The 19032-nt window shown below is 37.2% G+C and overlaps 4 protein-coding genes across 7 annotated transcripts; 3 read left to right on the top strand and 1 right to left on the bottom strand.

The window, feature by feature from the left end:
• The first annotated feature begins 1208 nt into the window (after positions 1 to 1208).
• On the top strand, positions 1209 to 9233 carry cdip1 (cell death-inducing p53 target 1). 3 transcript variants are annotated; one of them, XM_084743903.1, is made up of 6 exons: positions 1209 to 1313; positions 2274 to 2326; positions 3860 to 4009; positions 4980 to 5117; positions 5599 to 5875; positions 7295 to 9233. In XM_084743903.1, exons 3-6 carry the CDS (start codon positions 3934 to 3936, stop codon positions 7404 to 7406), a joined length of 603 nt encoding a protein of 200 aa, XP_084600029.1. In that variant the 5' UTR covers positions 1209 to 1313; positions 2274 to 2326; positions 3860 to 3933; the 3' UTR covers positions 7407 to 9233. The 3 variants fall into 3 exon arrangements, with proteins under 3 accessions (XP_084600029.1, XP_084600031.1, XP_084600030.1); XM_084743904.1 differs by having other exon boundaries at positions 1305 to 1410; XM_084743905.1 differs by lacking the exon at positions 2274 to 2326 and having other exon boundaries at positions 1239 to 1313.
• Positions 9234 to 9245: 12 nt separating this feature from the next.
• polr3k (polymerase (RNA) III (DNA directed) polypeptide K) lies at positions 9246 to 12440 on the bottom strand. The gene is made up of 3 exons (XM_084743906.1): positions 12181 to 12440; positions 11937 to 12024; positions 9246 to 9574 (listed from the first exon to the last, which is right to left on the bottom strand). Exons 1-3 carry the CDS (start codon positions 12289 to 12291, stop codon positions 9447 to 9449), a joined length of 327 nt encoding a protein of 108 aa, XP_084600032.1. The 5' UTR covers positions 12292 to 12440; the 3' UTR covers positions 9246 to 9446.
• Positions 12441 to 12634: 194 nt separating this feature from the next.
• snrnp25 (small nuclear ribonucleoprotein 25) lies at positions 12635 to 14854 on the top strand. Of its 2 annotated transcripts, none has more exons than XM_084745021.1 (5): positions 12635 to 13054; positions 13862 to 13952; positions 14163 to 14268; positions 14365 to 14439; positions 14538 to 14854. In XM_084745021.1, the coding sequence occupies exons 1-5, from the start codon at positions 12833 to 12835 to the stop codon at positions 14593 to 14595; spliced, it is 552 nt and encodes a 183-aa protein (XP_084601147.1). In that variant the 5' UTR covers positions 12635 to 12832; the 3' UTR covers positions 14596 to 14854. The 2 variants fall into 2 exon arrangements, with proteins under 2 accessions (XP_084601147.1, XP_084601149.1); XM_084745023.1 differs by having other exon boundaries at positions 14163 to 14260; positions 14538 to 14601.
• A 102-nt stretch (positions 14855 to 14956) lies between these two features.
• LOC146309309 (uncharacterized) lies at positions 14957 to 18378 on the top strand. Its single transcript, XM_084745020.1, has 6 exons — positions 14957 to 15035; positions 16232 to 16381; positions 16473 to 16613; positions 16687 to 16779; positions 17409 to 17556; positions 17725 to 18378. The coding sequence occupies exons 2-6, from the start codon at positions 16240 to 16242 to the stop codon at positions 17831 to 17833; spliced, it is 633 nt and encodes a 210-aa protein (XP_084601146.1). The 5' UTR covers positions 14957 to 15035; positions 16232 to 16239; the 3' UTR covers positions 17834 to 18378.
• The last annotated feature ends 654 nt before the right edge of the window (positions 18379 to 19032 follow it).

Genomic DNA, 19032 nt, shown 5'->3' with positions numbered 1-19032 from the left:
CCATGATTCTGCAGTAAAACACTGTGTGTTAATTGTGACAGACACGTCAAAAAGTGATGAATATCAGTACACGTATTTCTACTGAAGAAGGTTTCTACTTATAATCACTAGAATACGCTGAAATTGATTCTTTCATGGTCATTTCTGTATGTTTTTGTATTAGTGTCTCACATTATTTTGAAAGTATTTGCCGGAAGTATTAGCATGGTTTCATGTCTGCATTGCCGCTACTTTGATTAATTTTATATTGCAATTCCTCATTGTGGCCGCTAGAGGGCATTAAACACCTCGATCCTAAATGAATTGTAAACGGTCCTTTTCAGGAAACTGTTCTCTACATTGAAAAACTGTTACAATAATACAACAATTAATGACCAAAACTGGTGCTGCTGTTGTTATTTATAATTATCACGGTATTGATGTGCTAATTTGATTATTTATTTGATCTTTTGTATCGTTTTTTTTAAACTGTGCTGCAGTTCCTCACTGTGACCACTAGAGAGCAGCAAAGACACACGATTCCAATAATCACCTCTTATAGTTCTACACTGCATGCAAGCGACGAATTTAAAATAATATTGCAGTTCTTCACTGTGACCACCTGAGGGCGATGAACAACCGCCTCGACACACACTCAGATCATCCGTCATCTCAAATTACCTTCAGGTACAGGATACATTGATCCCCATATCAGAAACTATTAATAAAACATAAAATATATTTAAATGTCTTTTAAAAAAAAAAAAAAAAAAAAAAAAAAATAGCAAGTGTCCACCTGAATTGTTCATAACTGTATCTTTCTTGACGTCTGCTGAGTGTAATGTAAATAATGGGCGTTCACTGCTTTCACTGGCAGAAGCTGAAACAGGCTATCATACAGTGTTTATATCGAAATCACTGTTATTAATATGACGTTATTTTTATAACATATTTTTTTAGTGATATTAGGATCCGTATTAGTAATAACTAATAATTAACCACTCCATTTATTAGCGATATTGAAGCTAGCGTCAAACCAGACGATATCATACTACCACTTCCGGTAAGACCTTTCAAAAATAAACATTTTTTTTTTTTTGCATTTTATTATTATCACCATTTGTTTACTTTATAATCTAATATTAGGTAATGATATACATTTGTCACTTGTCATATTTTTGATATGTTGCGTTCTTGTGTAAAACATGACAAATGACGTCGGGGGTAAATCCGTCTCAGCGGATGTTGACTGTCATCAGGAGGGTCGGAGCTGCTAACGTCAAACAACTTCAGTTACACCGCGGGCAGGCAGGCTGCGTTTCTTACAAAACCAGGTAATTTGGTTTTCACCACACTGACAGCTGCACCATTACAGTCGCAACTAGGAACAGTGTTTCACAAGCTGTGGACGTTTAGTCCATTCATTTTCAGGTATCGGATATTGTCTTCAGTCTGTTGTTTCTGTGCCTAGAATGGCGACGCTAGCTAGATTAGCTAACGAGAGCTAGCAAACATACTTTGCTTTGCTTCAGCTAAACAAACACATCGTTGTCTTCCAAGTTACCTAACCAGCTGAGTGCGAAGGAACATTCGCTGTCAGTCATTTCTCAACTCATTAATTAAGGACAAGTAAGATAAATTCTCGGTGACCTGCCTATTAGCCAACCGTAGTAACGTTAACACCATTACGCGTTATGGCCGTTAGCCACCAAGTCAATTAACGTGAATAATTATGTGATATAGTTGTAATGGATACACGCCGCAGTTGAAGTTGACATCATTATTGCCGTCCGCTCACATCCATTACGTAACTAAGTTATTCATGGTTAGTTGTGCAAGTAGCTTTGAGCTGGATTATCCGGGAAAGGATTTTAAAAAGGCATCAGCTAGCAAACGTTAGCTAACCTAGTTGGTTAGCTGAGAAGCGTTAGCGTTCGTTTGTCGTGGGTTGGTTATTTTCTCTCAGGCATCAAGACTTCATATCGCGACGATGTTCCACCCTTGTTCTTCCTTTTATCGCTTCCCTTTGTGTCACTCAGCTGGGCTTTGTTTGCATGAAGTTCTTTTGAGATTGAAAAAGTAGATTTTGGACTGCACCACAGCCATTTAAGTGACATTGTTATTGTTTCTATTTTTGAATATTACAGAATGAACTCCACTAAATTGTGAGGATCCTTAAACTCTGTGTAGTTCTGTAGTGTAGTTACCCCTGTTTATAGTACTTTTTGTTGTTTTGCTGCTGCCCAGAATTGCAGATTAACTTTATTAAAATGAACATTTTTGCCACATTACAGGTTGTGTCCTTTGACAGATACTTCAGGTGGAACCTTTCCTTTCCTAGTAGCAGGTAATTTTTTTCTTCTTAACCATTCTGTCAGGGGCCAATTAACTATGATATGCAATATACTGTATTGGCGGATATTAAGTTCACAGTATACAAAACCTCAGTGACACACTCTCAAGGACGGTAAACACCAAGTTTCACAAATGCTGTATTTATTACATGACTGATGTTAATTGTGCACAGACTTTTTGCTTTTTGTTAAACTTCTGTATATAGTATTTACACACATACTTGGTATGTGTACTTACATACACACAAATATGCCAACAAAAACCTGCATGCCTCGCTTACATTTTAAGGCGTAAATTGCTTGTCTGACATACCAAACAAAACTGAAAGAGTCTCAATCTGTTTCCTGTGGAAAAACACTTTATCAAAGCCTTTTTTAAGTCACAGGATATGGAGCCAGACCCTGCTCTATTTTGTAGTGTTCAAATTTTCCTGTAGCTGTCTACAGTCATAGTATACTATAAAATCCTGAAATTCCAGTGTTGTTTCTCTGAGACATTTGTTGAACACTGCATTCAGCCACAGCATGCATTATTTAGCCAGAGAGAAAATCATGCCTCCTGCTGAAAGTTCAGCCCTGAGACAGGATGAGGGACCTCACTCTTGTGTTCTTGTTGTGTATCTGTCTTATTTTCAGACTGACCTCTAAAGTAGGTACATTCTTGTTAATGTTGTCTTTACTGTGCTGATCATTATCAGGGTACACACCCATTACTTTCTGATTTTACTTGCAACATCCCGTCTCATGACAAAATACCACAAGTACTGTTTTTAATATCAATTAATTAATTAATCAATCTTATACAAAACAGGCTGTGCAAGGGTGTATTTATTTTACTTAATACTTTGAGCTATCACAGAGGGATAATACTTACCTCTTTACAATTTTGCTAGAAACGAAAAAATACTGGGTCTAAAATGTATCTTTATAGCATCGACCTTACTCTGGGTTAATGTGACTTAGTACTAATGGGATGTGTGACCCATTTTTGGTAGGGTTACTGGATCAAAACAACCCCTCTGCTGAAGTTTTCTAACCATTGACCCAGTATTGCTTAGGTGTTATATTGACCTCACTGGGTCAGTTTTAAACCAGTGCTTTTAGTGTGTAATAACTGTTCATTTTTGACTCTGGTATGGCTCACTTGATCCTTCAGTCAAACATATTGTCAGATTTTGTCTCAATCTCTAAAACATTTTACAAGAGCAGTGTTAAAAAAAGCTCTTTGATTGCTCAATAAATATCAGGGAGTGCTCCAATCAACCATGGCAACAAACCAACATGAACACTATCGTCTCCACTTCATCATAAAGTGGCTTCAAATGCCACTATATTTTACTCAGCTGTTCTGAAACTCATGGCACGTGTACAGACTGACATCAGCAGTTAAAGCACTTCATTAGCCTCTCTGACTGTCGTTGGAACAATTTATGACTTGGGAGAAGTCTGTGTCAGAGAGTAATGAGCCACGGGACTCAATTCAAACTGTGCATGTTTTTCTTTTTCTTTTTTTTTTCCACTCACAGAATAAAAGTCCACAAGAGAGTTGTGAGGGGAGCTCCGTGTCCAACCCCTTTCCCAATACAGACATCCGGCCAGTATGTCCAGTGACCCTCCTCCTCCGTACCCTGGAGGTCCCAGTGCCCCTCTCATTGAGGAGAAGAATGGACAACCTGGTAATAAAACTAAACATGCAGGATTGTGGTGAATGTTAACACTTACTCAGATGTAGGTGTAGGGACTTAATTCCTACTTTTCATGTGAGATCATTTCAAAAAGTTAAGGCTGTTTTCTTTGCTCATTTGTGTGATAGAAATTACTTGAGTCATCCAGTGTTGCAATTGTAAAAGAGAAATCTAATATATTTACTGTAATAAAACATAAAATGACCATGATATGTAATCAGAGATCAAAGATACATGTTAAATTGAAATAACAACAACGCTCCAGGTCACTTAACTCAAAGTTTAGAGTGTGTATTTTCAGAGCAGTGGACTTGATTTCAGGATAATGGGCTTAACTTTACATAGACAAAAATCTTACAGTTATAAACAACTGATTAACTTACAGTGTAGATGCTTGTTTTTGTCAAATTACAATGTTCCGCTTGTTTTGTGCTCCTGCAGTATTCCTGCAGCCTGGACCGCAGTATGCGTTTTTGCATGCGCTATTTGTACATGTTGCTCCTTTAAGTTTGTATGTTATTTTCATCTCTTTACGCTGTCAGTCTGAAATTTAAACAACGCAACAAGCTGTTGTTATTTGGACATACTTTCTTGCAGTTCGCCAGTTTTGTTTCATTAATACCACAATTGGCATCATCAAATAGCACAGTATGCCTGCTGTACACCCAATATTAATATTGGCTTGAATAGACTGTCACCATGGAGATGAAAAAATACTGTTCTGCGGTATGAATTCTTTGCATTTGTTTATCTGACTCAATACAAGAATCTGACAAAAGATCTGCACTGTGTACTAATAGCTCCCGGCAATGATAAGCTATAATAATACACTTTGCCGATCTTTTGTCTCATTATTGTTCTTAGTTTGCTTTTTGGCCCAGTACCTGTGCAAGTTTTTTTTGGATCCCCTACACCCTGTTTGTCCTTGACTAACCTCAAACCTTCTTTGTGTGTGAAACAGTAAGAACTGCTCCAATACAAGGACAGCCCTTGCCTCCAGACTATGGTCCTCCACCCTATGAGGCCCCACAGCCAGGCTTCCTTCCCCCACATGTCCCTGGAGAAGGGCCCATGCCTATGCCAATGCCTCCACCACCAGGTGCTGCAGACAGTCTGAATATATTAAATAAGCACATAAAGCATCAAAACAAGCTGACAGACACACTACCATAACATATGATTGCCATATAAAAGTGTTAAGGTTACTGAAAGGATTTCCTTACTTTCACACAGACCAACATTAGCTTTGATTTGGTGTCATATATTTGGTCACTTGATGTGATATACACAATATTCATTCACCTTCTGTTTCAGTTCAGTGCAGTTCAGGTTCATTTTTTTTACTTGGGCTCTGCTTCAGTTGTGCTTTACATAGAACTGCAAGGATGAACGTTAATTCTGAGTTGGCAGCACTAGTGACAGTTTAACATCAGTTATTGAATTCATTGTTAATATCACTTACTGGAGCTTGAAGGTTGTGCAAGACATTGATTTGTTTATTCCTGTTGGGTATATCTCCATCAAACCTCCTTTGCATCATTACAAGTTCAGTATATTCAGTGTCATTTCCTTCTTTACAGGCGGCCCCTACCCACCTCCGCCCGGTCACTTTCCTCACCCGATGCCAGGACAGATGGGCCCCGGTCCCAGTCACTTTGTCCACATGGGGGGTCACACAGCGACCGTCCTGGCTCCTCCGGGAGCAGCCACCACTGTGACTGTACTGCAGGGTGAAATGTTCCAGACCTCTCCAGTGCAGACTGTGTGTCCACACTGTCAGCAGGCAATCGTCACCCGCATCTCCCATGATGTTGGACTTATGAACACACTCTTCTGCCTCTTCTGCTTCTTCGTAGGGTAAGTAGATAACAGACCAGAAGTCAAGCAGACACCAAACAGCTGTTGTGTTGGATTTTGCAGGCCTCACACCCTCTATTTTATAAATCTGTATCACACACAAGACTAAAGAAAATAACACTAAAAGGTGACAGCAGTTCCAAAATACACAGTGCTCTGTCTTGTAACAGAGGGGAAGAATTGAGGTTTTTAAGGCAGGTCTTATGTATGTACAAGTCTTTAAAGGTCTTATATTGTATATTTTCCATCAATCAAATTTAATCAGTCTCAAGAATGATACAACAGTTAACACTGATTAGTGTCATTGAGCTTTTTAATAATAATGATATTGAATCGTGTTTTAATACATTGAAATCTAAACCATCTAACCTGGTCGTGCCTTTTTAGGGTCTGTTGTCAGCAGCCTGTTTATATGCAAAATAAGTCTGTTGCCTGTTTATGCTCTAACATGCAAATTATGCTGTATGCTCCAAATACTTTGACATCTGGTGTTTCACCAACATGTTCTTTGGCTCACAAGTTAGTCTCTGAATGCTTTGCTCAATGTAGACGGAGGACAGTCTCCTAGCTTTTGTTGCTAAAGCTGGGTGGAAACAATTAGCGTATAAAAACCCTCTGGTGGAACTAATGCAATGCCAAACCAAGTCTTTGGGGCGGCCTTTACTACTGAGGATTATAGAAGCACAGGACTGTTTCCTGTAAGGCGTGTCCATGAAAAAATTTTAAGGTGGGGTAGGTTTGGTAGCAGCTGTACACGCCACAACAACCTTGCATGTAGAAATTTCCATCAGTAGGTAGCGAGATCTGTGATTGCCTGGTATATTGCAAGACTGACATGTACCTGATTTGGGTTTGTTTTGTGTCAGTTAAAACATTGACATTGTAAAGGACATGATGTCATTTCAAAGCATTAAGGGGTTATCAATATTTAACTTAAATGACTACAGCGTGTATCAGTGATGTTGAATATTTAATCATGTTTTAACAACCCTGTACTAATACCGATAACTGTGATCATTTTAGTCACTATAGTCGTGACATGAAATATTCATGATGTTTCATCTCTAGTGTCTATCTTGTATTATGCACTTACATATTTTGCATACAGCGCTATCAATGACCTTTTATTCCGATAAGGTGCCCATAATTAATTTACTTCATTCAAATCAAGCTAAACAAGCAGACATTGCATGTCCTAAGGTTTGTTTTTTTAATGTCTGGACTTCTGCTCAGATGTAAGTATTATTTTCTTCTTAAAGGAACTTAAACAGAGCTGATTGTGCAGCGCTTTTTCTTGTTTCTTCATGTTTGAGGCTTACTGTCAGTGCCAGCATTGTGCATTTGCCTGCACTCTCCATAAACTTGTACAACCATGCGCAGGTGTTGAATTTTTGTCTGTCTGTCTGTTCTAATTTCCAGGTGTGATCTCGGCTGCTGCTTGATTCCCTGCTTGATTGATGACCTCAAGGATGTGACACACACCTGCCCTTATTGCAAGGGCTACATTTACACATACAAGCGTATATGCTAACCACCGACAGCAGTATGCTACAGAGACATGTACATGCACACACATAAACTCACACCTCCTCCTGCTGGTAGTGACAGGCTTCCCCCCCATTTTTGCAAAGTGTTGTGTAGCCCTCTTAAATTGTAAGTGCAGTTTTTTCTCATTATTTCACAGAATATTTACTGTATATATCTTTCAGCATAATTCTTTCATGTATAAATCTGCATTTGAAATGTACAAATCTCACTGAACTACAGAAGATGTAGGGCACTAAAACATCCACAGAGATGGATAGGGCACACAGGTGCATCTGGTCCTGTATGGAGACCTGGAGAAAAAGGTTTGTGATGTTAAAAGTTAATGGAAAAAAAACAGACAGCCTCAGTTAGAGAAAGCTGTGAAAAACAGTCACTTTATTTATTTGAAATCATCTGTGAATCTTGCTGTTAAGCAACGGTATTGAAGTCAAACATGCTGGGTTAGCTTTCTTGTTTCTTTTTTTTTTATTTTTTATTTCACATATTTTATCCATTATTTTAGCAAGTTAATATTGAGAACTGTGAACATTTTTGTCCATGTCTGATAATTTTGTTCTAACGGACCCATTTTTTTTTTCCTTTTATCATTATCCCTTTTGAATGTGAGCAAACTAACAAACCATTCGATATGGTAAATGTATTTTGCTTGTTTGGGAATGCCTGAGATTGACGTTACTCGCTGTGTTTATTAATCTTCTGGGCTTCAGTTAGAAGTCACAAAATGTTTAGTGATTTACAGTTGGGTGGATTCGCGTTGATGCCCTCTTTCCGTGTTGTGCTTAATTTTGATAATAAATCCAATATTTGCACTTTAAATTGGAATTCACGTTTCCCATTTTGATACATCCAAAACTATCAACCTCAGCTATCATTTATCTTTTAGACATTTTGCTTTTGAGGGAAAAATGACTTGCAGTGTCATCTTATGAGTAAAAGCAGTGTTTAAGTTTGGCTTTTACTTGGGTTTGTTGTTAGCTGAGTGAATCTCACCATATATGCACTTATTCAGAGTATAGTAGACTCAAAGTAGAGCTGGCAGAGTTTTACAGTTATTGTTGGAGACGCACTGCATTACATCACGGTTACCTGTTCTCCTCTCTCTGTCCTGTGTGTCAATGTGATGCACCGCTCCACCCTAGATTATCTTCTCACTGATACTGTTGGCTGATTGTTGTTGGTGCCACAGTAAAGAGGTAGCTAGTTTAAAATAGAAAAATATGTTGGCAAACAAATGACAGTGGTGGCACCATCATCACATAACACAGTTTAGCCTGTTACCCTCCTAATATGGCACCAGCCCTTAAAGAGTACCTGCATTGCTCAGATGCATGTTAGATAATAAAGATGTCTTCTGACTAATACTAAATAGTGACCTCTCTGCTAGGATTAAGCTTCAAATAAATGATTGTATCAGACATCTTGCAAAATGACATTGATTCCATTGAGATTAACTACTAACAATGAAACAACCATTGCTCCACCACAGCATGCCCGGACTGCCATTCACTCACCAAGTGCAGAGTTCATCTGCATGAGCCACATGTCAAAATGAATAACTCTCTCTGGCTAGTTCCTTAACTCTATGTGCATTTGATTTTTTTCCTTGAGGCTAGCTAAGCTGTGCAAGAAAGTCAATTTTGAGTTGAAGGATTGCATTGAACTTTTAATACAAAGTACTGTATGCCATTGTTGTGGATAATGCTGGTCTGCATTGCTCTCTAAATGTCTGTGATATGTATAACTATGTAAGTCAAAATTTGTTTGACTGTTGTATACAGGTACTATTTTATCAATAAAAATCAGAACATGATTTTCCATTGAAACTCTTTTTAATAGTATTTGGAAAACAAAATTATGCCTGGAAAATGAATACTGCACACACTGGTGCTCAACAGAAGCATTTCCATGACTGTCAGAGACTGTTGGTAATAAATATAAGTTTAGAAACGGGGGAAAGGTATGAGGGAAGTAATCTATGCCATATGAGTATTATATACATTAAAATGTTTAAAGTGCAAAGGTTTCAGTCTCTCCATCGGTGTCCACATTGAGCATTGCAGCATTTGTAGAAAGTTGTCATCGGTTCGTCAGCTGATCTCGTCTGAATCTGCATGAAATACGCCCGAGGGTGCTCACACTTTGGACAAGTTTCTGTGTACAGACAGAAGTAGTAAAAGTGTCAGTTTGAAAGCACAAGAAATCTTGGGGTTCCCTTATTTGGTTTATACCGTGCAGAAAAAAAGACGACATGTATGCAACAGTACAGCTGTAAAAGCTCTATTGATGATTGTTCACAGTAATATGAGAATCATCTCCAAGAAAAAAACAAATTCAAATCTGTCTGAGTGCAGCCTTTATTTATTCTGCAGTATTTGCTTAGAAATCAGAGCAGCTTTGGTAAGTAAAACAGGCACTTGAGGAATTTTATGAGTTACTACAAAGTTCAACAGTGTAATACTGACGGTGTAGAGGCTGTGTGCAGTGCTACGAAAAAATGGACACTCCTTGAGATTTACTGCCAAAAAATTGTGTTGTGTTATCATATGACTGCCAGTTCAAAGTCCAAGTGAAAAACAAAAAAACAACAGTAATCATAAAAATATGTTATGATAAACAGTGAAGAATGCACAACCCTTTTGGCATCAGGGTTTGAGATACTAAGAAATATTTCATCAGAATTTTACACTTGGTGATTTAAGTTTTGAACAATTAGCTTTACAACTAAGTTAATCTACTTTTTCAATTTAAAAAATTATAATGTATCTCAGTAGATTTTAGAGTGTAGAATAGTTAAATTCAGATCGTATGTTAAATAAAAAGCTACATGGCATGGATGACATGACAACACAAGTCTCATGTCACTAAAAAGATGGACATGCTTTTGTATATGCTACTTTTCAAATGTGATTTAAATCTTTAAAATAGAAGTTTCTTACAGTTTTGGTGATGATAAAAAAAACACTGTAGAGATCACACATAAACATAAACAAAAAGATTCAATCCATAAAACACCAAGCAGGGTATTATTTTGCATAGCAAATACTGTTGTATCACAAAGTAAACATGCATAAGAGAAAGTAAACTGTGTTAGCATGCACATGTGGGGGCGACGTTGATGGGGAACCAGTGCAATAATAAAATAAAGAACAGGTATTCAATAACTGACACAATGGAGTAGAAGAAGAAGTACACTACTTAACAAATTTGAGATTTGTACTTGTACTTTACTTGAATATTTCCATTTTATGCAAGTTTATACGTCCACTCCACAACACCTCTGAGGTGAAAATGTCCTTTTACTCCACTACATTTATCTGACAGCTTTAGTTACTAGTAACTTTTAGGGTTGGAAGAAAATATTGACAAACTTGAGTATCACTGTTATGTAATATTGTGATACATGCAAAGATTTGTAGTAATGAATCCCAACCCCTGTATTGTGATATGTATCGCATTGACAAATTCTTGCCAATGCACAAACTTAATTACTTTACTGATGGATTACTTGTTTCTTTATGGGATGAGAAAATTGTCCGACCTCTTAAGCTAAGAAACTTTTTAAAACCTCTCTTGAATTTGCTAGAAAATGCATTGTCAGCTAAAAACAGGACTGTTTTTTCTGAGCTCATAAAAGTTGACTTTTAATAGATATGTGGTTCTGGAAAAAGTCATCTATGCCTCTACCTCTGTCTACATGTCAGCTACAGGAATAATTTTAAAATCTCAATGTCTGTGTACAAATTGTTAAATGGTCTTGTCCCCTCTTATATTACAGACATCCTGTTCCTATATCACATATTAAGGAAACTGAGGTCATCTGACCAAAGACTTCTGTCTGTCCTGTGATCTAAGACGAAGTGCATGAAGCTGCATCAGAACTTTGGAAATCCCTTCCTCCCTCCTGCCAGTTCTACCCACTATAAAGATTTTCAAAAGCCAACTTTAAAAGACACTTTTATTCATGAGCTTTTAACTGTGCATAAATGGGCTCTTTCTGATCATTTATCTTTACTTTCATTATTAGTTGTTGTTGTTATTGCATATTATTTGTGATGATAATAATGGGTTTTAGGTTTTTTTGGGGAGAGTTTTTCCTTACTTGTTCAAGGGTCTACAGGACATATACTGTTGCACGCTGATTGTAAAGTGACCTGAGGCAAACTGACTTGACTTGAAAAGCAATAACATTTTTACTGTTATTGTTATAATTACTGTTGTTATCATCATTATTATTACTACTACTGTAACTGTCATTTCCTTCCCTCTGTTTGTATTTCTTCCTTCTTGCGTTCTCTTTTCCTCCATGTGTGTTATAAAGCACTTTGGATCAACTGTGTCGTGTGTGAAGTGGTAAATAAATAAAGCTGAGTTGAGTTGATTTGTAAAACACAGACAGTGATCATTTTACTGCAAAGTGACTACTACTAAGTAAGGTTCTGAACGCAGGACTTTTAATTGTAGTGGAGTATTTTCGCAGTGTGGTATTAATACTTCTTTTACCACAGTCACTTACCGGGTGTTGAGTCCACGTTTTCCCAAGCTGCAGCGCCACCAAGCACATCATCCACCTCCTTCAGCTTGGGATACTTTCTGTTATTTACCTGTAGAAAAGAAAAAAAAAAAAGTCAGTCTCACAGAAACTAAAGCCAATTGTGAAACTAAGATTATTAGTCTGAAGTGTAGTAACACTGACTGAAAATAAGACTTTTAAATGACATAATATGTGCCGTGATAAATCTCGACAAAAATTAACTCACCTTTCTTGTGATGTTGTGTACATACGGACAGGTGTTGCAGGCGAATCTCATGCACTTCTGTCCTTCCTCGACAATTAACACGTTTCCGCAGGTTGGACAAAAAAGAAGCATCGTAAAGGCGGAATATATGTAGCTTACAGCTACGAAACGTGGTATAAGTAGAATATTTTACACAGCTAACAAACGCTTTAAGTTTCTCTACTGTAAACAGTTTGTTCCATGTGGAGGAGCGGAAGAGGAGCTAGTGAAACCGGGTGCTACATGTTTTATCGCTCGGTGGGAAACAAAACATAACGAGGCTTTACATTTTAATTCAACGCAAAATATGATGTTCAGATTGGGTTTAAAAATGTTACTGAATATGGAATAACCAAATATTTTGCTGTTTGAGAAAATAGTAAAGTGGTGTCGAAATTTTCCTCCACTGATGGGAACCATTGGTACTGAGCTTCGGTTGCCTTCCGGTATATATTTAAGTAGGGGACACACTGTTTGTTGTAATTTTTCTCAGTTATATTTGTTAAAGTCTCACACTAAATCTTGTAGTCTCTTTACTATTCTTTAACGATGTGAAGCTCAGCACAGCGTGATAGTTTTAACATTATCCGCCTGACGAACCGGGCTGTTGTTTGCTGAATGACTTCCGCGCCAGATGATGGAGGAGCAGAGCCAGGACACTGTTGGAGGAGGAGGAGGAGGACAGTCTGTAAAGGATGGAGAGGTGGAAAACGATAAACTGACTGAGATGGCGGTGCCAGACGCAGAGGAGGAAGAAGACGAGGAGGCTCTCCCTCACTCAGAGATCCTGGACATTTTCGAGGAAGGACTCGCTCGACTTGTGCAGGACCCTTTGCTCTGTGATCTCCCAATCCAGGTTAATGATGATTTGTAAAATAGTGTTAAAATACAGAAATATAATACGTACATGCGGTATGTTGTAGGCATTTTCACACTCCCAGCTGTGATGCTTCACATTAGATCTTCCTTTTACTGTATTTATTTTACTGTAGTCCACCGGTAGCAATTTAATGATCACAGATTGTTAAATTAAGTTCCCACCAACCAAACCACAAGTCCAAGAAACTCTGCTTGAATTTTTGAGAAATGTGAAATGTGCATGTACAGATCAGGTGAAGGGTATCGACATTGCTAAAGAATAAAAACAGTTAAAGGGATGACAGTTGAAAATCATCTCTCCACTCATCTCATGTCCCCCTGACAGTTTCAGAGCATCTCTACAGAAATTGTTTGTAACTGGTTTGAATTAAGTAAAACAACCAATGATTATTTTTTAATATTATCCGTCTCTCAATTAGTTTTGTCAGATAAAATGTCAGATAATAGTTAAGCCTAAACATTTCCACAATCCAAGGTGACAATAATTACTAAGCCCAATATTATTCTAGGATGCCTGACAATATTGGCAAATGTACATTGTTCCTTTTCAAATAAATAAATAAATAAATAAATTACATAATTGTTTTTTATATGTCAGCCTTTTCATTTACAACACCATGGCTGAGGATTATATTCTGTTGATCCCCAACAGGCACATGGGGTTTGAGCTGTTTCCTCTGGGAGGTTAGCACTCATTGCAACTCTCGAAAAAAAAAAAAGAGGCGGGGGTTTTCAGAATCTGTACAGAAGAATTTTCTGTAAACTTGATCATTTTAACCTTTAGGTGACCCTGGAGGAAGTCAATTCTCAGATTGCGTTGGAGTATGGCCAGGCGATGACTGTGAGGGTTTTGAAGGCAGATGGTGAAACAATGCGTAAGTGTTGATGTTTTATTGTGTAATTTGAAGCAAAACAGTACTTCAACACATACTGTATAGTATGTGTTTTCTGATCACATAATTTTGTTTATATTTATCTGTATTATCTTTAATTTGTGAACATCACTACACAACTTGTATTGTTATTTTCCTTTTATTTGTGTTTTATTTACCATTATTTGAAAAAAAAAAATGTTTGTCTCTAAGCCATAGTGGTGGTGCAAAATGCCACAGTCCTTGACCTGAAGAAGGCCATTTCCAGATTCATGGAGTTGAAACAACAACGTGAAGGCGGCGTGAAACATGTCAGCTGGTAAACACTCAGAAACACAAGAACACAAAAGGGATTTGAAATAAGAAAAAAGTCAAACATGTTACATTCACACTGTTTGCTTACTTTCTTTTACAGGAGATATGTTTGGAGAACGTATCATTTAGTATTTCAAGGAGAAAAGCTTGAAGATGACAAGATGAGGCTTAAAGAGTAAGTGTGCATAATAATCACCTCCTTCACTTGCAGTGATGTTGTTATCAGCGCAGTTTGACTATTTCTTTCCTCTCTGCATTTCTTTGTATGTTTAGCTACGGCATCAGGAACAGAGATGAAGTGACATTCATGAAGAGACTCAGGAAAAAGTGAACAGCCAACATTTGTCACCAAAGTACAAGTTCCTTCAGTGTGTATTAGTCATCATGAATGCATGACTTACTTTAATTTGTTTGGGCCATTCCTGACACGATATCTCTGTATACATTATAAACCCCAAATGTTTATTCAGAAACTTGCTTTACATACTGAGCTGCTTCTGAGTGTACGTGTAATTAAGTTCACTTTTTGCTGCTATTGTGCAGTGGTTTTGTATTTATATTTTATACAAATATTAAAATATATTATTTTATTTTTGTGTGGTTGTGTTTTCCTTGAACTTGCACCTCCCTGTGTAACATTTTCCAGAGAGGGCAGCTGTAAACCTGACGATTTGAATATTCCTGGTAGATGTGAACACTACATGCCGTTGTTAACCTGTTAGTTTGAATGTTACCTGTGCAGGATACACCGTGAGCAGCGCAGGAAATTAGGTAACACGTCTTTGTCTTTCATATAATATTCTCTTTAATACAGTTTAAATGGGACTTAAAAGTTTAGATGTTTGAGTCATGTAGTGAATTCAGTGCAGTTACAGTTTGGAGCATTGGATGTGAGATTTGTTGTTAGGTAAGTGTTGCTTTGAAAATTAATTCTAGGATTTTATCTGCAGGTCTAGATTATTTTTTGATGCTTTTGCTGGCTGAAAACAGGATTTGTGTCCTAGACTTTTTTTTTTAAATCAACTGTGTCTTTATTTTTTAATTATGTTTTGGAGAAAAGGCAGTGTTTGACTCAACATTCAGTAAACAAGCTGTAGCTTGTTTTTCTACCAAACAACTTAAAATGCCATACAGGAGTTTCTAAAGTATAAATTTAATGTAGGACTTGATGTTGATGTCAGTTTAGTAAAGGTGAAATAGTAATAAATAATGAGTGAGGACTTTTTAGTTTCAGCCAACCTTTGATGGCATTTACCAGTTGGTCAAATGTAAACGTGTTTATTGTTGACAATTTGGAGACAGACAACATTGTTGATCACTGTTTTATCAAAATGTAGCCGTAAATTGATAAACTGGCAGGTATAAGTCTTTAAATGAAACACTTTTGGTCTGCTATCTGAGTCCTGAAACCTATCTCTGGTTTACATTTCAGATGCAAGAGAAATATGCAAATCATGCTTGTAAATATATTTGCCTTTTAAAGATTTAAAGATATGGGATCTGGTGATGTATGTTTGGTGTATTTGCAAAAGGAACTAATTTTTAATAAAGCGATGTCACGCTAAAAAAAAAAGTCTGGTGATGATATCTTAAGAGACGAGTTAAGATAATTGCATACAATGCCATACTGAATGATCCTATCCAGATATCATCATGTCTATGTTACTCCAGGCAACTATTGTATTCATCACATCAGTATGATTTATCTTTTGTAGAATTAATACTTATAAATGTTTTTTTTTTACCTTGAGAAGAAAAATAGAAAATTATGGTCACATTAGAATAATATTTCTCACCATAAAATCTAAACCCCAATCAGTTTCACAGCTTCTATTCTATGTACACACACCACATATACACCTCTACTTTCATTTACATTATCGAACATTGCACGTTCAACAAACATCCAAATATCAAAATATGAAAATAAGGCTGAGAACAATCTGACAATTTCCTTGTCTTTTCAGTATCCACCATGACTTCTTTAGACAGTGAGCTGAAGAAAATAGTAACAGAGCTGAAACATCTCTCACTCAAGAGACAACAACTTCTGGAAAGGAAAAAAGTCCAGTGCATATTTCAGGAGTTGAGGAATCGTGCTGAATTTGGACAAACAGGTGACGTACGTAAGACAGAAGAAATTTCACCTAACCAAAAAGTGCCTCTTCTGTCTTATTCGTGTGAGTTTTCATTTTGTTTTTATACCAGAGGAGGCGGCCTCAAACCAGAAGGAAATTGACAGAATTGATGAGAAACTGAAAGAACTGTCAGAAAGGAAGGCTGAACTCCAAAAAAGCCACGATAACATCCTCAGCACCGAAGATAATAAGAACAAGAAACGAGAGAAAGGTGAGCTCAGGTTTCCTGCAGCAAATCATTTCTCTATTATATTTGTTTGGTAACCACCTTTTTTTTTTGTTAGAGGTTAATTTCACCTCCAGTCAGAAGATAGAGCCTCCCAGTCCTGTTCCTGCCTCCCATATTTTCTATGTTGAGCCTCCACCCACTGTTCCTGGTGAGTGAGTGATGCACAAGTACTCTTTTGTCTGCACACAGCAAAACCGGCACACTAGAGAATAGGGATGTAACATTATATCACAACATTGCTATAAAAAAAAGCCACAATATTACATTGATAATTGTTTTATTTGATAATTTTACTTGATATTACAAAATGACTGCTGACTGCTGCATTGATTTTTTTTTGCAATTATACATAATTCAAACGTTCATTGCCAATTTCAGTTGGACATGCTGAGGTCATGTCATGACTACTTTTATTTTATTCTATTAAAGAGGGAAAGTAGATGCGCTTTAAGTTAAAAGGAAAATTGTTCTTATGTGAAAAAAAAAACTGCTGTTTTCCATACTGTACATTATTAAATAAAATACATTTTTCTTTGTTTATTAATATTGTGGTAATATATTAATTAAAAAAACCCATATATTTCATGATATGTATTAATATATCATGGACTTTTATTGTATTATTGTACCTACTAGAAAGTGGAAAAATAAGCTCCTCACAATGTCATGCTTGTTGCTGTCACATCTGGTGAGAACAGACTCTTCCACCTACTTCTGTCCATTATCAACAGGATTTTGAATGAGAAACCAATAATTAATTCTTACTGTTCTTAACAGCCCCCACAGTGATTCTGGACTTGGACAAGCTTCCACCACGTCCATGCAGGACACAGTGTCCAGAGTGTCGGCAGTTCGTCATGACAGAGACTTATACCTCTGTCAGCAGTGTGACCTGGATGGTGTGTCTCATGACAGCTTTGATTGGGTATGAAACCATTCCCTCCATCCTGGTGAAATGTTTGCATATGATAATGTTTTCATATAATCTTACCTTGTGGTGTCTATCTATATTTGTGCAGTCAGTGTCACAGTTATTAGCACATGCTTCCAGGTTCGCTGACATTTTATTTTGTTCCTGTTCCTTCTTTTGCAGCTGTGCGGCCGGTTGTTGCCTCATTCCCTTTTGCCTCGATAGGTTCAAATCCACCACACACAGATGTCCTAAGTGTCGAACATCAATCCAGACCATTAAAAAGCTATGAGAGGAAAGCAGCTGTTGAGAACCTGAAGCTCAGACTGAAAGAGCATCACACACTGACTTAATGGTGAAGTAGAATTTCAGCAGCATGGTTCCTTTGCACAGTTTTTCTGTTAGCACTTGTAATCATCATAGATCACTCTCTGCTGTGTAGGAAACACTGAATATCAGTGGCTGAAGGATGTTTGTCAGTTCAAACATTCAGATGCTACCACTTTGGTTTTAATGGAGTGCATGTCAGCAGGAAACGGCTGGATGGCAAAAAATGTGATCAATATCATTGTAAATATACTTTACTATTCTTGTAAATATACTTAAAATCTGTGAAATTACACAAAACATTCAGATGTCTGTGCAGTGATATGTTTGTTCAGCACAACCACCAAATGAAAGCCTTTACCTGTCATCTTTTTTAAATAAGTGCTAAAAGGTAAATTAAATACTGGTGATGATCATAGGACAACTGTGAATCCTAAAGACTTCCTGTATTTACAGAATGACTGCTACATTTACAACTGTATAATAAAGAGTAACATATTGCAAACAAAATCAAGTCAAGTCATTTTTACATATAGGCCAATATCACAAATTTGTCTTAAAGGGCTTTACAATTTGTACTATATACAACAACTCTTCCCTTGTCTTTAGACCCTTTTTCAGATGAAAAAAGTGGAAGAGTTGACAAGAAGAGCAACAGCGGAGGGTTACCTCTTCCAGGATGGACAGACAGCGATAGATGTTGTGCGTATAGAATAGATCAGCATGGCAAAATTGGACTATGGACATTCAGGAACTATAGATAGACTGTAAACAAATAAGAATATGGATCCGAGAGGTTGTCAAGCAACTTACAGGTGTTGTCAAACAGGCCTGAGCCACATGACCTCGTCTCTACCATGAGGACCTGGAAAGAGGACAGACTACACAAACATATGAGAGGCAAAGCTCAATCACTTCATTCACACAGATTAGATTGGAGAAAGAAAACAAACACAGTGGGAGAGAGAAACAATGACAACATACACACAAAACAGAGAGAGAGGTCCCAGGTCGGCCGGTAGTCTGGCACAGAGAAGCCTGAGTGAAAAGAGATAGAGAAAAAGACATAGGTACACAGCTTGGACCTGTATTTGTGGGACAGCAAGGGTTAGAGAGAGGCAGTGGTTTTCACTAATTAATAATATTCTTGTCTGTTGGACAGAC

This window comes from Lutjanus erythropterus, chromosome 19, assembly GCF_056507025.1.
Source record: "Lutjanus erythropterus isolate fLutEry1 chromosome 19, fLutEry1.hap2, whole genome shotgun sequence".
NCBI lineage: Eukaryota > Metazoa > Chordata > Actinopteri > Lutjaniformes > Lutjanidae > Lutjanus > Lutjanus erythropterus.
Note: the sequence above shows the minus strand (reverse complement) of the source record. Positions and strands in the feature narration are given on the sequence as shown.